This window comes from Lutra lutra, chromosome 5 (genome assembly GCF_902655055.1).
Source record: "Lutra lutra chromosome 5, mLutLut1.2, whole genome shotgun sequence".
In the NCBI taxonomy this organism is placed as follows: Eukaryota; Metazoa; Chordata; class Mammalia; order Carnivora; family Mustelidae; genus Lutra; species Lutra lutra.
This window is the reverse complement of record NC_062282.1, coordinates 59392222-59410148: the sequence shown is the minus strand read 5'-3', so window position 1 is coordinate 59410148 and position 17927 is coordinate 59392222. Positions and strand designations below refer to the sequence as shown.

Here is a 17927-nt window from a genome sequence, read left to right as displayed (position 1 = left end):
CTCCCTTCCATATTTCCTATTGTTTACCCATCCACCCTGCCCCCAGCCTCTGAGGAGTCCCGCACTGGACTCCTTTACATTCGTTCCAATAGCTAATACTCTTTTCCTCTCTTGACGATGAGTGGGTGCAAAACTCCAGCATCGAGCGCCTAACCTTATTCTAGAAGTGCTCTGTTCAGTATGACAGGTGCTAGCCGTGTGTGGTTACTGAGCACTTGAACTGTGGCTCGTCTGACTTAGATGGATGTAAAATACACACCAGATTCTGAAGACTTGGTGTAGAAAAAAAATATAAAGTGTCTCAATATATTTTCATATTGATTACATGTTAAAATATTTTGGATATATTGGGTTAAGTAAAATGAAAATGAAAAAGATTCATTTCAACTGTTTCTTTTTATTATTTTTAATACAGCTAATGGAACAAATTAAATTGCACGAGTATCTTATGCTATATTTCCATGGGACAATCCTGTCCTAGAATTAGCAGATCCCCTCTGGAGGGGTGTTGGCCTCTGTACCCTTCAGCCTTGGGCTGCAGTGTCCTGGCACCAGCATGGAGGGTTATTTGTTTTAAACTGGGGGGAATTCAGTGGGTTGGGCCCTGTGTCCTCCCTATTTGTGGGTCCATGGTCAGCCTGATTTGCTCATTTTCTTGAACCTGTGTGATCCTAATGCAATTGAATTTGTGATTTCTAGAACATCTGCTCCTAAGGAGCCAGAGGGTGTGTATGTTAGTAACTAATCATAGAGCAAACCAATAACCCTAACCATACTTGCAGCCTTTAGTCTCTCCGCCTGGGGGATCTCCTTAACTCTGGGTGCTCAGACACCAGGTCTCTACCTGCTCTAGAACAGTCACCGCTCGGGATCTGCCTCAGAGCCCAGCTGCTCCTGACCTGTCCTCCAGTGTTTCTCCCCTCAGCTCCAGGCATCCTAGAAACCTGGGAGAACACTTGTCTGTGAGGCCCGACCCGGAACGCTCTACTCCCGGTCGCCTGTGTCTTCCCTGCTGGTTTAGGACAGTCCTGGGGCAAAGGGCTTGGTTCCCTCCTGGTGATTCGCTGGGGTCCCAGGGAGGGGTGTAACCATCTATGGACTCTTAGCCCTTCTAGGTCAGCCTCCAAACGGGGCCCCTGAGTGGCTTCATCAGGTATGAATTAGATATTGTCACTCTGTCCCCCTTCAGCCTTCTGTGACACTATCCCATAAGCATTTTGTCCAACACCAGCAGGCTCACTCACACCTGGGACACAGGAGGCCTTTGCATCTTGGACCCAAAATTTCCCCTAGACACTCAAGGTAGTAGGATACTGTAATTGTGAGCTTCATGCTAATAAAACAAAGATAGTAATTTGCATTTATATCCTGCATTAGAGTATAGAAAGTACTTGATTTTTCATTACTCTCGATGCTTATCCTGATTTCGCAGAAGCACAAGTTGAGGCTCAGAATTGAATTGATGTTCTTAACAGACACACAGCCCATTAAGTAACATCGGGTGTGAACTCAGCACAAATCATCCTACCTCTGCTCTCAAACTTGTCCAAAGTTGATGCTCCAGAGCCCATCCCCAGGGTTTCTGACTCAGTACGTCTGGGATGGGTCCCAGAAATCTGCATTATTTTTTTTTTTATTCTGGAAAATTTCACACATATGTAAACGTCAAGCACAAATTATAAATGAACCTCCTTTGCACCTAGCACTCGGCTCCAGAAAGTACTCATTCACGGCCAGTCTTACTCCTTCTCCACTTCCACCCACTCCCCCCTTCTTCCACATTATTTTGAAGCAAAACCCAGACATCATCATTTAATCGTTAATTGCTTCAGTATGTATCTCTCAAAGATAAAGACCTAAATGAAGGGAAACATAGCCCACAATACCATTATCCTATCTAAATTATTTTAGAAACCAGGGATTTGTATTGTTTTAAAGCATCATCGGTAAATTCTGGTGAGGTAGCCCATGAGCCCCGCTGTGAGAACAGCTGCCCATGCCATCCCTTGCCGACTCCTAATATCTTCAGACAGTCCTTATTTCTATCAGACTGTCCACTTTGAAAGACAGAACCAAAGTACTTGATGAAACAGGACTGCAAGCCCCAGTGATTCAGATTGGCATCTTTCCCTCCCCTGCCCCCCCCCCCAAAAAACTAAAAAGATGTCGAGCCTCGAGTAAAACAAAGCTGTGAATTCTTTTCCTTGCTGGTTAGGAACAGTCTGCAATGGGATTTTAGGTACAGGGTTTTTTCTGGTTGAAAAGGAAAAAAAAAAAACAGTAAAACTGCAACTCTTATATTTGGGGACATCTAGATATTTACTTTCCAGTTAAATGTGGGAAGAGTTCTGTTTGTTTGCATCGGGGGGGGGGGGGGGTCAAAGAGAATGCAAGCTCCAGGAGGACAGGAACTCGGTTCTGTTCGCTTCTGTGTCTCAACACGTGACACAGCATAGCACATAGTAGGTGCTAAATTTATGTTTTGCTGCATGAAGTAAGAATCTGAGCTGACACTTAATCTGCCAATATTAAACATCTGAATGGTGTGGCTGGGACTTTGCTGATGGGCTTGTCAGGGGAGGCAGAATGAAAGGAGCTTTTCCTCATCTCTTTCATTCAGTAACTTTAGCATCAAGAAAGCAAGCCTGTAAACTAATGCAGTGAAATATTCAGAAGCCAACTGGAGCGGCGGAAAGCTTTTTTTTTTTTTTTTTTTGGTTTGGTTTGGTTTTGTTGATCATGTTTTGGGTTTTGGTTTTTTGTCCCCCATGGGTACTTTGATTCTCTGGGTCCCTGACGTACATGGTGGTTCTTCCAGGGAATGATCCAGTGATCCCGTTATAATCTCCCTCAGACAAAGGATGCCATTGACTAGGCATCCAGCTGGAGGCACCAGGGCTTCTAAGCTGGGACATATGCTCGGGGCTCACTTGGTTTTGACAGTGACCCAACTGCAAACATATAATCTTGCTTATTAAGATAAATTGCCTGCAGAAGAGATTTTCCTTTTAAGATAAATCCTCCCCAAAGTCCACATTGTAAAAATCCCCAGGGAATAATTTTTCCTGCATGTGTGTCCCTCCCACTGTATAAAATAAGGGAAGCAAGACCATCTTTCTCTTGGGCTCCTTGAGCGGAGTGATAATGTCAGAGTTCCTATATTATTAGGAGTTGGGGCTAAGGGGAGCAGGGTTCAGCTTTGCATGAGATGGCAGCAGGATGAGTATAAGAATTTTTGGATTCATGGATCATCCATCAGAGAATTTGTAGCTCCATAAATGACTTTTGATTGATGGGGCAGGTTTCCTCCTATTAGGCAGTGACCAAGAAAGTAATTTTAATACATACTCAGGCCAAAGAGAATCAGAGTGGTCATCCACAGCCCTGATCTCAAATCCAATAATGGTTCCAAATAGAAGTGCTTTTAATTTTTTAGGATTTTATTTATTTATCTGACAGAGCACGCCCACGTACAGGAGTGGGAGCAGACTTCCTGCTGAGCAGAGAGCCTGATATAGGGCTCGATCCCAGGACCCCAAGATCATGACCTGAGTCAAAGGCAGCTGCTTCACTGAATGAGCCACCCAGGTGCCCCTAGAAATGATTTTAGATCATCCCATCTTTTAGTCTAGCTAATCAAGAGTAGATGGGATTTTTTTTTAAAGTTACTACTAAAAAGGTACCTGATTGGTCTCAGCACAAGGAGTCTGGGGAGGTAGACAAAGGAAGGTATCAGACTGGGTTTTTCCAATTTCGTTTGGTCACTAACCACCCCCCCATGACCTCTTGATCCTTGAATGGGTCGTCTTTCATGAATAATTTTTTTTTAATCTTCTGAGAACTTCTCAATCAGGAGAATTATCCTTGCAGCCTTTGTATGCATGCTTTGGGTTGGATCCCTTGGGTCTTTTTACTGACACTGGTACCCATCTCCTGCTTCTTCAGATTTTGAGGATAAAGATCAGGACCAGGAACCTCTTCAGCAATGTGTCCTTGAGTTGTTATGGTCACCTTGTTCAGCCTTATGGAGAACAGGCAGAGCCGGGCAGTTTGTGTTATTCTGGGTGGTCTCTAACCAGGGGCTGTCTGGTGCAGAGCTCTAAAGGCCCAGATCCCTTGCTTAGAAACAGGAGCTCCCAGGATATGGGGCTAAGGCTAGGACTTTTCCTAAATGACCTTTATTTCCCTTCTTGATCCTGCTTCCTGCAGCCATTACTGGTGTCTCCCAGGAGCACTTTGTGAATCCATCACTTGGCTACTTGTCAGCTGCTTTAAGAGCCCAATCTGAGACAGACCTTTTCCCCTGAATTAAGCTCTCCTCTCCCATTCAAAAGACTCTAGAATAAAATACGGATACTCCTATCTCGATGATAGAGGAGGGCAACTTTGATCCCTCCCCCAGATTTTATGGAAAGAATATTAGCAACGTTTATGTGTTCAATTCTTTGCACAGTTGTAGACATAGGTCCTGAAGAGGGTCATAAAAGATGTTTTCAGCAATGTAAAATGCAGGACTAAATGGGCGGAAAATCCAAGAAATAAATACAGCCATCTGGTGAATGCCTACAGGGTTCCAGGTGCTACGCAAGACACATATCAACTCCTTTCATCCTCATGGTGAACCAAGGAGGTCAGTAAAGCCCCTGATGTAAAGATGGGGAAACTGCAGCATTTCAGTAGTTTGCAATGATCATCCAGCTAACTGGCTCACCCCACCTCAGAAACAAGAATGCCCCAAGGTTGGGGGAGCTTCCAAGCCCCATCCTGTACCTTTGGAATAATTGAAGATTGACATCTAGGAGCAAATTCCACCCTCCACTACCTGCCATTTAACACGGGACTTCCTGGGAGCATGGACGTGACTGAGACCAGCGCATTGTCCCCACCACAGCAAAGAGGACACTGTCTTCCTGCTTCTTGCCTTGTCGTCTTCCCTGGAAAACACGGGGTGGGCGGAGATGGGGGTGAAGGTGGGCACTGTCATTCACTGTTGCTCGGAGAACAAAGCACGCCTGACATTGCAGGGAGAGCCCCGGGAAGCATTTCAAAGCTCCACTGGAACTAGACAGCCTTTCAATCCATTTATCAAAGTGTCTGCAGTTCCCGTTTCAAGGTAGATGAAGCAATAATAAATTTGTGAAGAAAGTTAATCTGTGTCCAAAGCATTTTAGTAAATTAAAAAGGGGGGGGGGGCGCTGGCTGGAAGGGGGATATATTGGTTCTTGCCAACTCCTATTTGACTTACTGTCTCCTTAATAAGTCCTCTTTGGTCTTGTGTTTTTGGATGGAATAATCCGTCGGTTAATCATTTTCCGGAAGCAGGAAAATGCACTTTAGCTAATGCAGTCCTCCTTTCTTTCAGAGTCCTAATTATTTAAAAAGACATCCCAACCTGTAGCCCGACTTCCCAACCAAGAAAGCATTTCCCAACAGCTGTCTTCCTTTACTTCCCCCAGAAAATCTCAGCATGCCCCTTACCCTCTTGCCGTGCTCCAGCCTCGTACCTTTCATCTAATGTTTAAAAAAAAAAAAAAAAAAGTTATTTTTCCCTGGTTCCTTCTAAGCAATTTCCCTCAGGAGGGGCAAGGCACGAAACTCCCGCCAAGCAATTGGCCGGAACTAGACTCTGGGGCACTATGGATAGATTTTGTTATTTTTAATTTAAATGTCTGCTGAAAATGGTGCCTCTTGTCTCTCTCAAGGGTAGCGCTTAGCACTGGCTCCACGCTCTGGTATCACGCTGAGATAAACATGCTATTAGGAGCCTTCACAAAGGCCTCGAGATAATTGTGAAGGGACAGTTACCGAAAACGAAGCACCCAGCCCTGAGCCCTCCTCCATGCCCCATGAGTAACACCATTAAAGCTGTCAGTTGGTCAGCCTACTGGAGGTATTGATGAAATCAATATACAATCCTGCAGATGGATGGCAGTGGTATTGTTAGCTGGAGAAGAGAGAGGCTCAATGGAAAATAAAATTAATAAAATTTACAAGCAGACTGTCATGGGGAACAGATAAATTCCGTATGACCCACCGTTTTGCTCAGTTGGCAGCAGGCAGAAAGCCGTGGCAGGGAGGTGGAAGGAAAGCTGTGCTTTCAACTGGGGCCCTTAAACTAGGAGCAAGACTGGGTCAACTTCCAGCAATAAAATAGGGCTGAGAAGCCCGAGTGGCTGCCCCGGGCAATTGTAGGATTTCGCCCGTGTGATTGCTTTTGTGGGACGTTTCCCAGCAGCTAGGCTGGATCTCTCGCGAAAATGCTACTCTCCTCTCATCATCCTGCTGTATTATAAGTCAGAACCATCAAGAGATGGTTATTTCTTCAGTGTGTTTGAGGCATAGTAAACTCCAAGGGTTAGTGAACTACTGAAACACATGTCCTTTCTCCTGGCTCCCAGGCATGGTTATTGCTGACTCGTCCAAACCTCTCTCCTGTTTGCTCCCATGCCCCGGATTCTGATCATCAGGGGCTGGCCAGAAGTGTGGCCCCACCTGTTTCCCAGAGCGGCCAAAGGTAGCAGCCAAGCCTGGGAGGGGAGTGGGCAGGGGCTCGCTGTCCTGGAGACCAGCCTTTACTTTGGCAGAGAAGACTAGGCCCATTGTGGTTCCTGGAGCCTTGGGTACAGCCCAGATGCCTGGTGGAAACTGCATTAGTCAGATGACAGGACCTGTGCCCTCTTCTCCTGGAGTCTGATGGAGAGCAGAGGAGTGACCTTGGTGACCCTGCCTGACCTCTGCTGTCTCCGTGGGCTTTGTTCAGTGCCCTGACTGCAGGCTGGAGCCCTGCTCATTGAATCAGGCCCAGCCAGGGGAGCCTGCAGACAGAGGAAACTGGATTTGAGATGGGGAACACCGTGTTATTCAGCCCCCGAAGCCACCGGTAGTCATAGCTACACCCTACCCCAACTCCGAGCCTTGCCTTGGGGCTTAACCGTGGCCCCAGACAATCCCCAAGTGTCCAAGGTTCCAGCCAGCTGCTCGGAGTGTGGTAACTCCTCTCTACAGGGGAAAGCAGAAAGGAACGCCTCTCTCCTGCTTTCATTTTTTCCTCCTGCTCCTTCACACGAGGTTAATTTATACAGCCCAGGTTTTTGTGGAGGATGGTTGGCTGACCTCTCTTTCCAAATATATTAGGAGTTCCTCTTTAGCTGTTGATTAGGTTCCTGTGGAAAATCAGGGTGGGAGGGTATCCATTAGTACAATCTGCCTCTGGGACAACTTGACAGTTAAAGATGTTGACCCTGCGACCCAGTATGTTCTCCTTACAGGACTTCCTACTAAGGAAGGAGGTCAACAATTGCCCCGGAAAGGTGTGGGGAGGAAACCTCATCCTCACGTTCCCTTAAATGACAAATCCCTTCCCCCGACCCCGCAGTGCGGGATCCTACGGCCCTGTATGCAATTGGATGATACACAGTGATTAAAAATGTTGGCATACGTGGACTGTTAATGACATGAACAGATGTTCTCAGTATAATAAGTGAAAAAAGTTTATTACTGACTATATACTGTGAGATCACATTGGTGAAATTTATATATATTGCTCCTAATTTGTAACTCTGGTTATGGTCTGAGTAGGTGATTTTTTTACCTTTGTATCTAATGGTTTTTGTGTTATTTTCACAATAATTGAGATATATATATCTATAGATGTATATGCATATGATTGATGTGTGTGTGTGTATTTGTGTATAGACATACACTGGTATGATTGATTACTGAGATTCCAAGCAAGCTTGAGGTATGAATGAAAACAAGTGCATGTGTTTGGTTTGAGTGGGGACTTGGGGGGAAGGAAACAGAAAACTAACCACATGGGTCTTAGGAGAGGAAACTGAGGTTTGGGGGATTGTTAATGAGGACACTGGCACGAGACCTGGGTTCGAGCCAGCTTCAACACCTGTCACTTTGTCCCTTACCTTTCCTCCTCGAAACAACACATTAGCACTGCTTAATGCTAGAGGAGGTGCCCATGGGACCCTCCATTTTGGGCAAGGTTTGTAGACATGCAAATTGAAGTCATCATGCCTGTCACTAAGCCCAGGAGGCCCCCAGGGGGTGTCTGGGGTAAACAGAGATGGTGACCCCCTTCGGAAAATCAGGATGGCTAGGCCCCTTTCCAATTCCAGATGACAAAGGCAGAGAGTCCCTGAGAGTGGGAGACTGAGTACTGTTGACCCTGCAGTGGGGGAGGGACGGCAAGAGAGGAGGGGGGCAAGGGGTCTCTCTGGGAGGTGGCAAAACAGAGAATTGGGTGCGGTATGCGCAGCAAACAACCCAGCGTCTTGGCTCATGGCCTGGAGGTGCGAGACCACCCACAGAGCCCGCCCTGGAGGCAAGCTGCTCTCGCCTGGTAACCATTCCAGCAAAGGCTATCACCGGCAGGAACAATGTGGAGGCTGTAGCAGCCTGGGGCCTGAGACTGAACAGTCTCTCCACCACTCCTGACCGCAGAGACAGCCGCTGAGGGGTTTTGTTGTCATAATGAGATGCAGATAACGCCAGGCCTGGGTCCTTAACGCGGTGTGCCTCTTCTCTTCCTGTTTAGAGATCTGAGTGAAAACCAGATCCTGGGGATCCCGAGGAAGGCGTTCCGTGGCATCGCCAACGTGAAGAACTTGTAAGTGATTTTTTTTGTTGTTGTTGTTCCTCTGCAGATGTGGCTTTCTGGCCAGAATAGGGGTGAGGGATGGGACAGGAAGGTGGTCTCACCATGCTGTGTGGTATCTCAGTGCAGGCGCCTTTGGGACAGAGGGAGGGAAGTGCTTGAGTGGCTTCCAGGGAACACACGTCGGATGCCTTGACAGCTACACGGAGTCCTGTCGCACTCTGGTTTTTCGGCCCCAAGTGTGAGCACTGGAGTCCCAGACCTGGGTCAGAGCCGGGCCCCACAGTAGCTCTGTGGCCTGGGGTTTGACTTAGCTATTCCCAGGGTCGTTATTTTCTATAAAATGGGGATGACAGACTGGTGGGGGTATTGACACAAATGAGGAAGTGTGCTTCATATGTGGTAAGTGTTCAATAAACAGGAGCCTTGATGATGGCGGTGATGATCGTGATGGCGAAGGTGTCACTGTTACTAATAAGATCTTGTGAGAGGGCCTGCCCACTGGTGTCCCAAGATTGTGGGGGAACACAGCCACGTCCACTCACTGTACTAGCTGGTTGGTTTTGAGGGTGTGTTTAGTTTTAATTTGAAGTGATTATCGATTCACAGGAAGTTTCAAAAATAGTACATAGGTCTATGTGCCCTTTGACCCCAGTTTCCTCCCAGTGGTAACATCTTACATAAGAAGTACAGTATGAAAACCAGGAAACTGCCATGGGTACAACCCACAGATGTTATTCTTCAGATCTCAGATAATTACACACCCTCATTTGTGTGAGTGCCTGCCCGTGTGATTCTGTGTAATTCTACCCCATGCAGATGCCTGTGTCCATTGATGCAATCCATGCGGAACTCGTCCATCACTACGGTTCTTAACTTGCCAAATAACCTTTGTCATTGTTAACCTGGCCTCTACTATTTCCTGTTTAGCAGTGACTCCTGGGCCCTTACTTTCACAAGGACTGTGCCTTCCAAATCCTCTTCCCTGCCACCATGTCGGTGTGTTCAGAGCGTGTGTTGGGAGAGGGGCACAGAAGGGAGTCTGGTTTGCCTAGGCAGGCCTTTCTGTCCACTGGTCTCTACGGGCTCACGCTCAACTTGAGAAGTCTTGAAGGAAGTTTCTTTAAAACTACTTTAGCTATCGGTTTTCCTTATAAGGACTGCAGGGATATTAGTGTCCTGGGAAGCCGATGATGGCTTCCAGATACAGGCTGTCTGCTTCCCCTGTTGCGGAGAACTTGGCGGGAAGCTTTAGCTGTTTAACATGCAAAGCACACAAGAGGGCAGAGGCTTCTCCAGGTGAAGGGAGCCTAGGGCAGAGAGGACTTTGCAAGGGGATCCCACACAGGAAGCTGCCCTCCGCTTCGTCTGGGGGTGTCTGCTCAGAAGGAGAAGAGGGCAGGCTGGAGCAGGCAAAGCCCTGGAGAATGTGACTGAAGACTGCATATAAACCAAAATCAGAGACTGTGTGAATTAGCATCTCAGAAAGGCAAGGCAGGAGGGAAACATAGAGATCCTCTAAAACCCCATCGGTCTAACAGTGAGAAAATTGAGGACTAGAGCAGGGCAGTGACTAACTCAAGGTCAACCCAGCTTCTTAAGCTGGCTGATCCCCAGACTAACATTTTACATATGCAAAGTGGTTTATCTGTCCTGTCTCCTGGCTCTAATTTTAAATGGGCCAGTTAACGCCGATGAAGGCAACAGCGAGAATAAAACCATGCAGGGATGTATAAGCAGGGCTGTGGAGTCACCAGCTGCAGTTTGGGTTCTCAAGAAAGTGACTAAATCTCACAGTGGGCCACGGTAGCTGCTGAATTGGGGGGCTTGTTGTTTTCCTGTAATATCTTTAACCTCACAAAGGCCTCAGAGACTCCAAGATTCAAGATTCTGCAAACACAGACTCCTGAGTCACTCAGGGCTCAAGTGTCAGGCCTTCCTTCTCCAGGCCTTGCAAATAGGTCTGACTCAAAGGCCTGAATTTAGGGAGGATTTTCTCTTTTGTTTTTTATAGCCAATGTCAGTATGTGGTCCTGGGGTGAGAGGAGAGGTAAGTAAACACACTGCTGAAGGCATGAATCAGCCGGCAGAACTGAAGGGGGTTGATTACTTTACATGTGGAATCAGTTCCTTCAGCATGCATTTGTAAGACAGAACCTAGGAGGCCCAGAAGTATTACATTCTCGGGTGGCTTACGGTAAAACCGGGGACAAGAAACACGTGTACCAGACGATGTTTAGTGCTTTAACAATCCAGGCGAAAATTGGCAAATAAGTAGCTATTAGAGCTCAGAGAAGAAAGATGGCTTTAGGGAGCACAGCCTAAAGGTTAGAAACATGGCTTTGGCCACCTGGTGGATCTAGGTCTGATTTTCAGCTGTTGTGCACACGGAGTCTGTGACCTTAGGCACATTACTAGACCCTTCTGAGCCTAGATTTCCTCCACTATAAGACAAGGATAAGAATTGTACTTAACCTCCTAGGCTTTTTGTGAAGGTTAATGAAATAATGAGTATGGAAAACTCAGTACTATCCTTGATACATGGAAGAGATTTAGAAAGTTCTAGCTATTGTTACTGATGTATTCCTTGGTCGTTGTTATAATTGTAAAGACTTTAACCTGGTCTGAGTGACGGTTGGAATTCACAAAGGAAATGAGGCAATAGTGTGTGCAAATATAGAAGCAAGCCTGTATAAGGTATGTTTCAAGGGACACAAGCAGAGCCATCTTGTGGGGGGTGGGGATTTATGAGGCAGAACAACAGATGATAAGGTTAGGAAGAGAGGTGGAGGCCAGGAGGCAGTGAGACTGGCCTGCAGGGTGTATGGACTTTAGATGTAGGTAACTGAGAATGTAGATGGCTTCCAACCTGGGAAAAATCATGATGAAATCATTTATTGTGAAAGAGGAGCCTAGGACAGGAGGAGGAGAAAAAGGAAAGGCGGGAACAGGAGATGATGCTGAGTCCTGGGTAAGGGGTCAGGACTCACGCTTGGGAAAGAGAGCAATCAGAAGCGAAGGAGGATCCAAAGATGCCAGTAGGGGCCAAGTCAACAGAAATTGGCAATTAATGAGTTACAAGTGGCCGGGGGGAAGGGGGGAGTGTGTGGAAAATGACGACTTTCCAAGCTCAGATGATATAAAGAATGATGGTCAGTTTCCATAGTCTTTCATCTATGCAACCATCAAAATGGTTTTTGAACCTACTAAATGCCAGGTCTGAAGGAAGTGAGATCTGCAGATCTGTGAGCTTTGCCTTCTTGGAGCTTCCACTCTGTGAAGACTGAAAGGTCTGGAGAAGCGCCAGACTTGAAGACCCTAAGTTGGGTGTGAAAGGATGTCAGGTCTTCTACGGGCAGTGTGAATGGAGCATCTTCTGTGTCTTCGGAAATTGGGGAGCCTGACATCCCATCCTCTTGTTCCTGCTGGATAAATGACTTTGGTCTGGTCCACAGCTATGTCTATGAATCTCAGCTTCCATGGTTTTCATAAGAGGGAGGTAGAGGAAATAGGCTTAGAGCCTTCAGACAAAATACCATGTGGGTAATTGGAGACATAGGAACAGAGCTGAGGAGCAAGTTCAAGGGGGGCAAGCATCTGCATCGAGGTGATAATTGAAGTTATACATTTAAATATGCATCAGTACATGTAAAATAGAGGACGCTTTGCAGAAATTAAGTTTGTATAAAACCTATTAAGGAAACACTCCTCCTCCTACCAGACCTCAATTACCCGCATGTAGACTGTCTCTCTTGTTACAAATTTTAAATCTCAGGAATGTACATCCCTCTCATCAGTGTGTTCAAGAAGCACCTCCCATTCCCCCTGCTGCAGCCTTCTTTACCACCTTGTGTGGCTCAGGGAACATAACACTGTTTCATTTCTTAGGTAAAATAGAAATAGAAGATAAGTGATTGGAGTATCGGGCTATGAAATGACAACAGTTGGGCCTGTCCAAGACACCATATATTTCATTAGGAGAAGGAGATCAAGGGTTGTCTATTTTTATTTATTTTTTTTTTTTACTTTTGTAGTTTTGACATGGAATTTTCTTTGCTTGTCCTTCCATTCCCCTTTAAGAAGAAAGAGACTGCGATACACCCATTTTCCAGCTGATAAAGTTAAGTTCTGATCAGTGTTTGATTTGGTAAAAGTCAGCAGACACAGTTGGGCCTAGGCCTCCCTACATACCTCTTCTGAGTAACACCCCCAACCATGTTCCAGACTCTACCCGTAGACACTTCTGTGTACCCAGATCCCTCTCCACTCAGCCTTGCTCACAGCAGGAAGGAACCAAGAAGGCTGTAGCTAGTGATGGCTGTAGCTAGTGATGCCCTGATTCACAGAGGTGGAGAGGTACGTGTGTAGCTTTCGTCAGAGCCCAGGGCGGGACACAGGTGGCGTTTAACCCAGTGGGAATGGGGGCTAATGGCCCCCACCCCAACAAGGCAGTGGAAGGAAGTCCCTGATTGCTTCCTGGTTCTCAAGAGAGAAAAGGTCCTTAGCCGGGGATACCACTCTATACAATTACTAAAAGCTGGTTTTATGGGCCCGTCCTGCTCTGCTCCCTGTCTGGAAGCGGGGAGAGGTGCTGTATTTAAAGAGAAGCAGCGAGCTGGACAAACAGATCTGGAGAAGGAACCCTCAGAGAGACTGATCTGTAGATAAAGCAGTATCCAGCACAGCACAACGCCTCCCATAAGCCGACACCACGCCCAGTTCTGGACCAGAGACATAGTGAGGGTGAGAGAGGAGGAGAGGGAGGTCACCGGGACGGCACAGGGAGAGGGAAAAAGAAGTGAATTGGGGAAAAAAAAAAAAAAAAAAAAAAAAAAAAAAAAAAAAAAAAAACAGATGACAAGCCACAATCCAACAAAGCATAAGAAGAAAAAGACAAAATCCAGTATAGATTGTTTAAAAAAAAAAAAAAGTCACCTTGCCCTATCTTTCCCAGTACTTGTGTTTTCCTCTGTTTTTCAGTTTCTATTTGCGAGGACTCTGTAGGACATGCATTCCAGAAGGGAAAATCAATAACCCCCTGTCTCTGCCAGCCAGCAGAATTTGGAATTGACGGTTTCAAAACAAAGCTGGGCAGGTGGCCTTTGTGTTCTCTAGTTAGTCTGGGTTGCCGCACTGCCCGAGTCTGCCCTCCTGCTTCCTGAGATTAATGAGGGCTGTCTCCGCCTGCCCGGTGAGCAGCCAGTAATCTCATGTGAGGGCGAGGGAGGCGTGCGGAGGGACTCGAAGCACCCGTTCGCTGGGAGCATCTGTGTCTGCTAATCTCTGCAGCCATTCCTTCTGTCACTGTGCCCGGAACCAAGTTCATGCTCCTGGCCATGCCCTGCAAGACTCTGTATGGCTGGCCCCCCTCCCCCCATCATGCTCCCCATGCTCCATCTCATCCCTTGAAACACCCCAAGCTCCTTCCCACCTATGGGACTTGGCGCTCACCCCTCCCTTTGCATGGGATGCTAAGCACTGGCAGCTCGCTGTGGTCAACTCCTTCAGATCCGTTAGGTCTCAGCTCCAACATCGGCTCGTCAGGGTGGCCTTCCCTGACCCATCCAAAGCAGCTCCTCTGTCCCCCACTGTCCCTCCTCTATATCCCACTACCCAGTTATATTTCTTCAGAGCACTCATTGCCCCTGAAATTATCTTGTTCACTTATTCGTCACCCTGTCTCCATCTGTCTCACAGAATGAACATGAGTACACAGTGCCCCTGCCTGCCTCTGTCACTGTGGAGTCCCTGGTGCCCAAAACAGTTCGTGGCAGAGAGTACAGTCGACTAAAAATGCACTGAATGAATGTTTGTTCAGTCATTCCTTAAGTATTTGCAGTTGACCTGTCACGTATAGGAAATCATTCACAGTCATTAAAATGTTGAAAAAATATTATAGAAATAACAAGATACCATCCTCGTACTTAAAGAACTCAGTCTAGGAAGAGACAGACTAGTAAATGAGCAGGTGTAGGCTGTGTACCAAGACTCAGTTGGAGATAATGGAGGAAGGGTTAGGAAAGCCCCCAGGCAGGCTCGATTCTGGCTTCACTCAGGAAGTAACATGAGTTGGGTCTTGAAGGATGAGTAGGAGTTCGTCCAGGGGAAGGGCTTTCCAGGCAGTTGGAACAGCATGTGAAAAATCACCCACCATTGCAAAGGCACAGAGGTATGTGAAAGAGTCGATGCTTGGAAGAGTTGATGGCTGGAACACAGCAAGCAAGAGAGGCACTGAAGACAGCCAAGCTTAGTGAGGCAGGGAGTTGGGGCTGGCGGGAAGGGAGGGCTTCAAATGTCATGATCCATGACATCATGAGATCCACTAGAGGGCTTTTAATTGGGGCGTGGTGTGGTCAGATGTTCATTTAAGAAAGATGGTGGCAGTGACAGTGGGGAGGATGGCCGGCTGAGGGGAGACTCAAGTCCGAGTGGCTGCTGGGGTATTCGTGAAGCTGTTGAGAGATGGCAGGACCCCAGAGGCAGGTTCGGTGGACCTAAAGAGGCAGCGACAAACTGCAGAAACTTACAGACACCTGTGCAGGCAGACTGGCCACGTGAACCGCGTGCCGGTCACCAGGGCCTAGCAGGCCAAAGGCAGAGGTAGCTTTCAATGCCAGGCATCTCTGCCGACTCAGACCCAGGAGTGGTGGCTGCCCCTCATGAAGAAAGCCATGCTTGCCTCTTGGCAGGGGTTTGGGAAGTCTGTTCCCAGGAGGCAACCAGATGCTGTACGATCACCTGCCCAAGGGGACATCAGGGTTTCCAGCCTTTCCTCCCTCTGCGCTCGTGGCTCTGACTGCGTCAGGTTCAGAAATGCTGCTGGAGGAAGTTGGACTGGATCCCCGTCTGCGAAGTGCTACCCAAATAAGCTATCCTTAAAAAGGGATCGTGTCAACCCACCTCCCTTCTTTCCTCCTCTCCTTCCCTCTCTCCCTTACCCCCTTCTTTCTGCTCTTCTGTCTTTGCGTTCCTCCTTCCATCTATCATGATTGAGCGCATACCGTTACCAGACCCAAAACCAGTCCTGGAAACACATGAGTAAGACACAGTCCCTGTTCCTGAGAAATTCCATCTGCAGAGGGAGGCAAACAGATTCACACAGGGCATATGTAATATGATAAATATATCCCTAGAGCGTCTTCTTTATCTGCCCCATGGCCCACGATGCAAGTGCTCAATAAATAGCAGTTAATTTATTAAAGTAAATCCACTGAAGTGAGAAAAATAGTGGAAGACACCGGTGAATTCAATCCTGTAGTCTGGAAAAGCTATGTTACTATGTTATCCGAAGGCAAGGAGGTGGAGTGGTCAGTGCCCTATCCCCAACGCTGTGCCTAGAATTAGAGGCTGTAAGTGACAAACAGAGTCCCTTCCCAGCCAGATCACACAGGCTGTAGTCTGTGTTAGGGGTCCTCTGTTGGGCTTTGGGTAGTTCTTATGCTCACTCTAAGTCATAAGTGTCTGCTCAGTTGTCTTTCTCCTCCAGTGGCGTGAAGCTATGTAAATGTAGAGGTCGAGTCTGTCTTATTCACTGTCTGCTTGTTTCCAAGAGTCACTCTATGCCTGGCACATGTGATAGATGCTCAAACAATGAAAATTAATAAGTGGATGACTTTCAGAACAAAAAGACTCCAGCGCTTAGAGAATCACTAAAACCCTGAATGAAAGAGCATGATTACATCTGGGGACAAAGGAAAATTAAAGCAAAGCCTCAAGAACCAACCCAGAGAATCCCTCTGTTTTTTTCAGGATAATGGAGAGCACTCTTCGGAGGCCAGCCCCGAAATTTACTCTCTGGGGTATTTTTATTTGTGGACAAAATGCTTTTTTAACTCATCACAGATGAGTAACCCCGGTGAGCATTCAATCCACAAAAAAATGAGGAGTTTAAAGAAGCCTGTAAAATAGAATCCCATCTTTCCTGCACCCTGGCAAGAAGGCACAGTGATTCTGGGCTCTTCAGAGTTGGGCTTAGTGGTCTTATGAGAAATTCACCATAGGGCTGAGCATTTGGCCTGGAGATTTTTAGGTCTACAAAGAAATGAGGGCATCTGGGTGGCTCCGTGAGTTAAGTGCCTGCCTTAGACTCAAGTCATGATCCCGGGGTTCTGGGATCAAGTCCCGCATCGGGCTCCCTGCTTGGTGAGAAGCCTGCATCTCCCCCTGCCTGCTTGTGCGTGCGCTCTCTCTTTCTCTCTCTCTCTTTCCCTCTTTCTGTCGAATAAATAAAATCTTTTAAAAAGGGTCTTCAGAAGAGGAAATACGAGTGTTACAGTGGAGATTACACTGGGAGACTCCAGTAACTAATGATGTTCTCATTCTTTGTCTCATTGGAGACAACGTAGTATAGTTTTGAAGAGTGTAGATGTAAAGTATGAGTTTTGGAGTCAGACTTGATTTTTTGTTGTTTAATTCCAGCTTTGCACTTATGACCTGTGTGGCTTTGGGCAAGTTATTTGAACCTTTCAGAGCCTTAGTCGCCTGATCTATAAAATGGGAAAACTACTGGTGAGGAGTTTAACAGGAAAGTGTGTACCTTACATATATGAATAATAATGCTTCATGGTTTGCCCAAAGCCTTCATAGGTATTATCTTTTTTGTTTTAAGGATTTTATTTATTTGAGAGAGAGAAAGCACGACTTGGGGGAAGGACAGAGGGAAAGGAAAAAGCAGACTCCCCACTGAGCAGGGAGCCCGATGCAGGGCTCCATCCAAGGACCATGGGACCATGACCTGAGTTGAAGGCAGATGCTTAATCAACTGAGTCACCCAGGTGTCCCATAGGTATTATCCTGTTTAATTACCACAACAGCCCTGCCTGATTAGAGAAAAGTCTATTAACCTCCTTTGGATATAGATGAGGCAGTTAAGGCTCAAAGAACTACAGGAACTCTCCGGAAGCAGCAGAGCTGATCAGTGGCAAGGCTGGGGCAGGATCCCAGGATGCGTCAGTGCTTTTCTGAGTGGCTAGCTAGGAAGGGCCCTGAGATTTGGTGAGCATGGGTGATGTTTTGTTGGAAGCAGCAGGTATAGATTAGTGGGGGGATGTTAGGAAAGCATTTCTGGCACCCAGCTCCAGCCAGGCCCCTGGGAGGCAGGAATAAAAGATGATGGTCACCATCTGGGAAAGAATTTCTGAGAAGACCAGCAGGAGTGTCTGAAAGTGTGAGTTCTTTAATTAATAGACTTGATTTTTTTAAGAGCAGTTTTAGGTTTACGGAAGAATTAAGCAGAAGGTATGTAGTCCCATATATCCTCTGCCCACACACACAGTTTCTCCCATTAAATCTTGCACTGCTGTGGTGCATTTGTTGCAAT

The 17927-nt window shown here is 46.9% G+C and overlaps 1 protein-coding gene across 1 annotated transcript in view; it reads left to right on the top strand.

Annotated features, from left to right (window-relative positions):
* SLIT3 (slit guidance ligand 3) overlaps positions 1-17927 on the top strand; it is a 595819-nt gene that overhangs the window by 392454 nt on the left and 185438 nt on the right. Inside the window, exon 5 of the mRNA XM_047731238.1 lies at positions 8549-8620. Within this exon, the coding sequence (XP_047587194.1) occupies positions 8549-8620 (72 nt within the window). The remainder of the gene's footprint in view (positions 1-8548; positions 8621-17927) is intronic.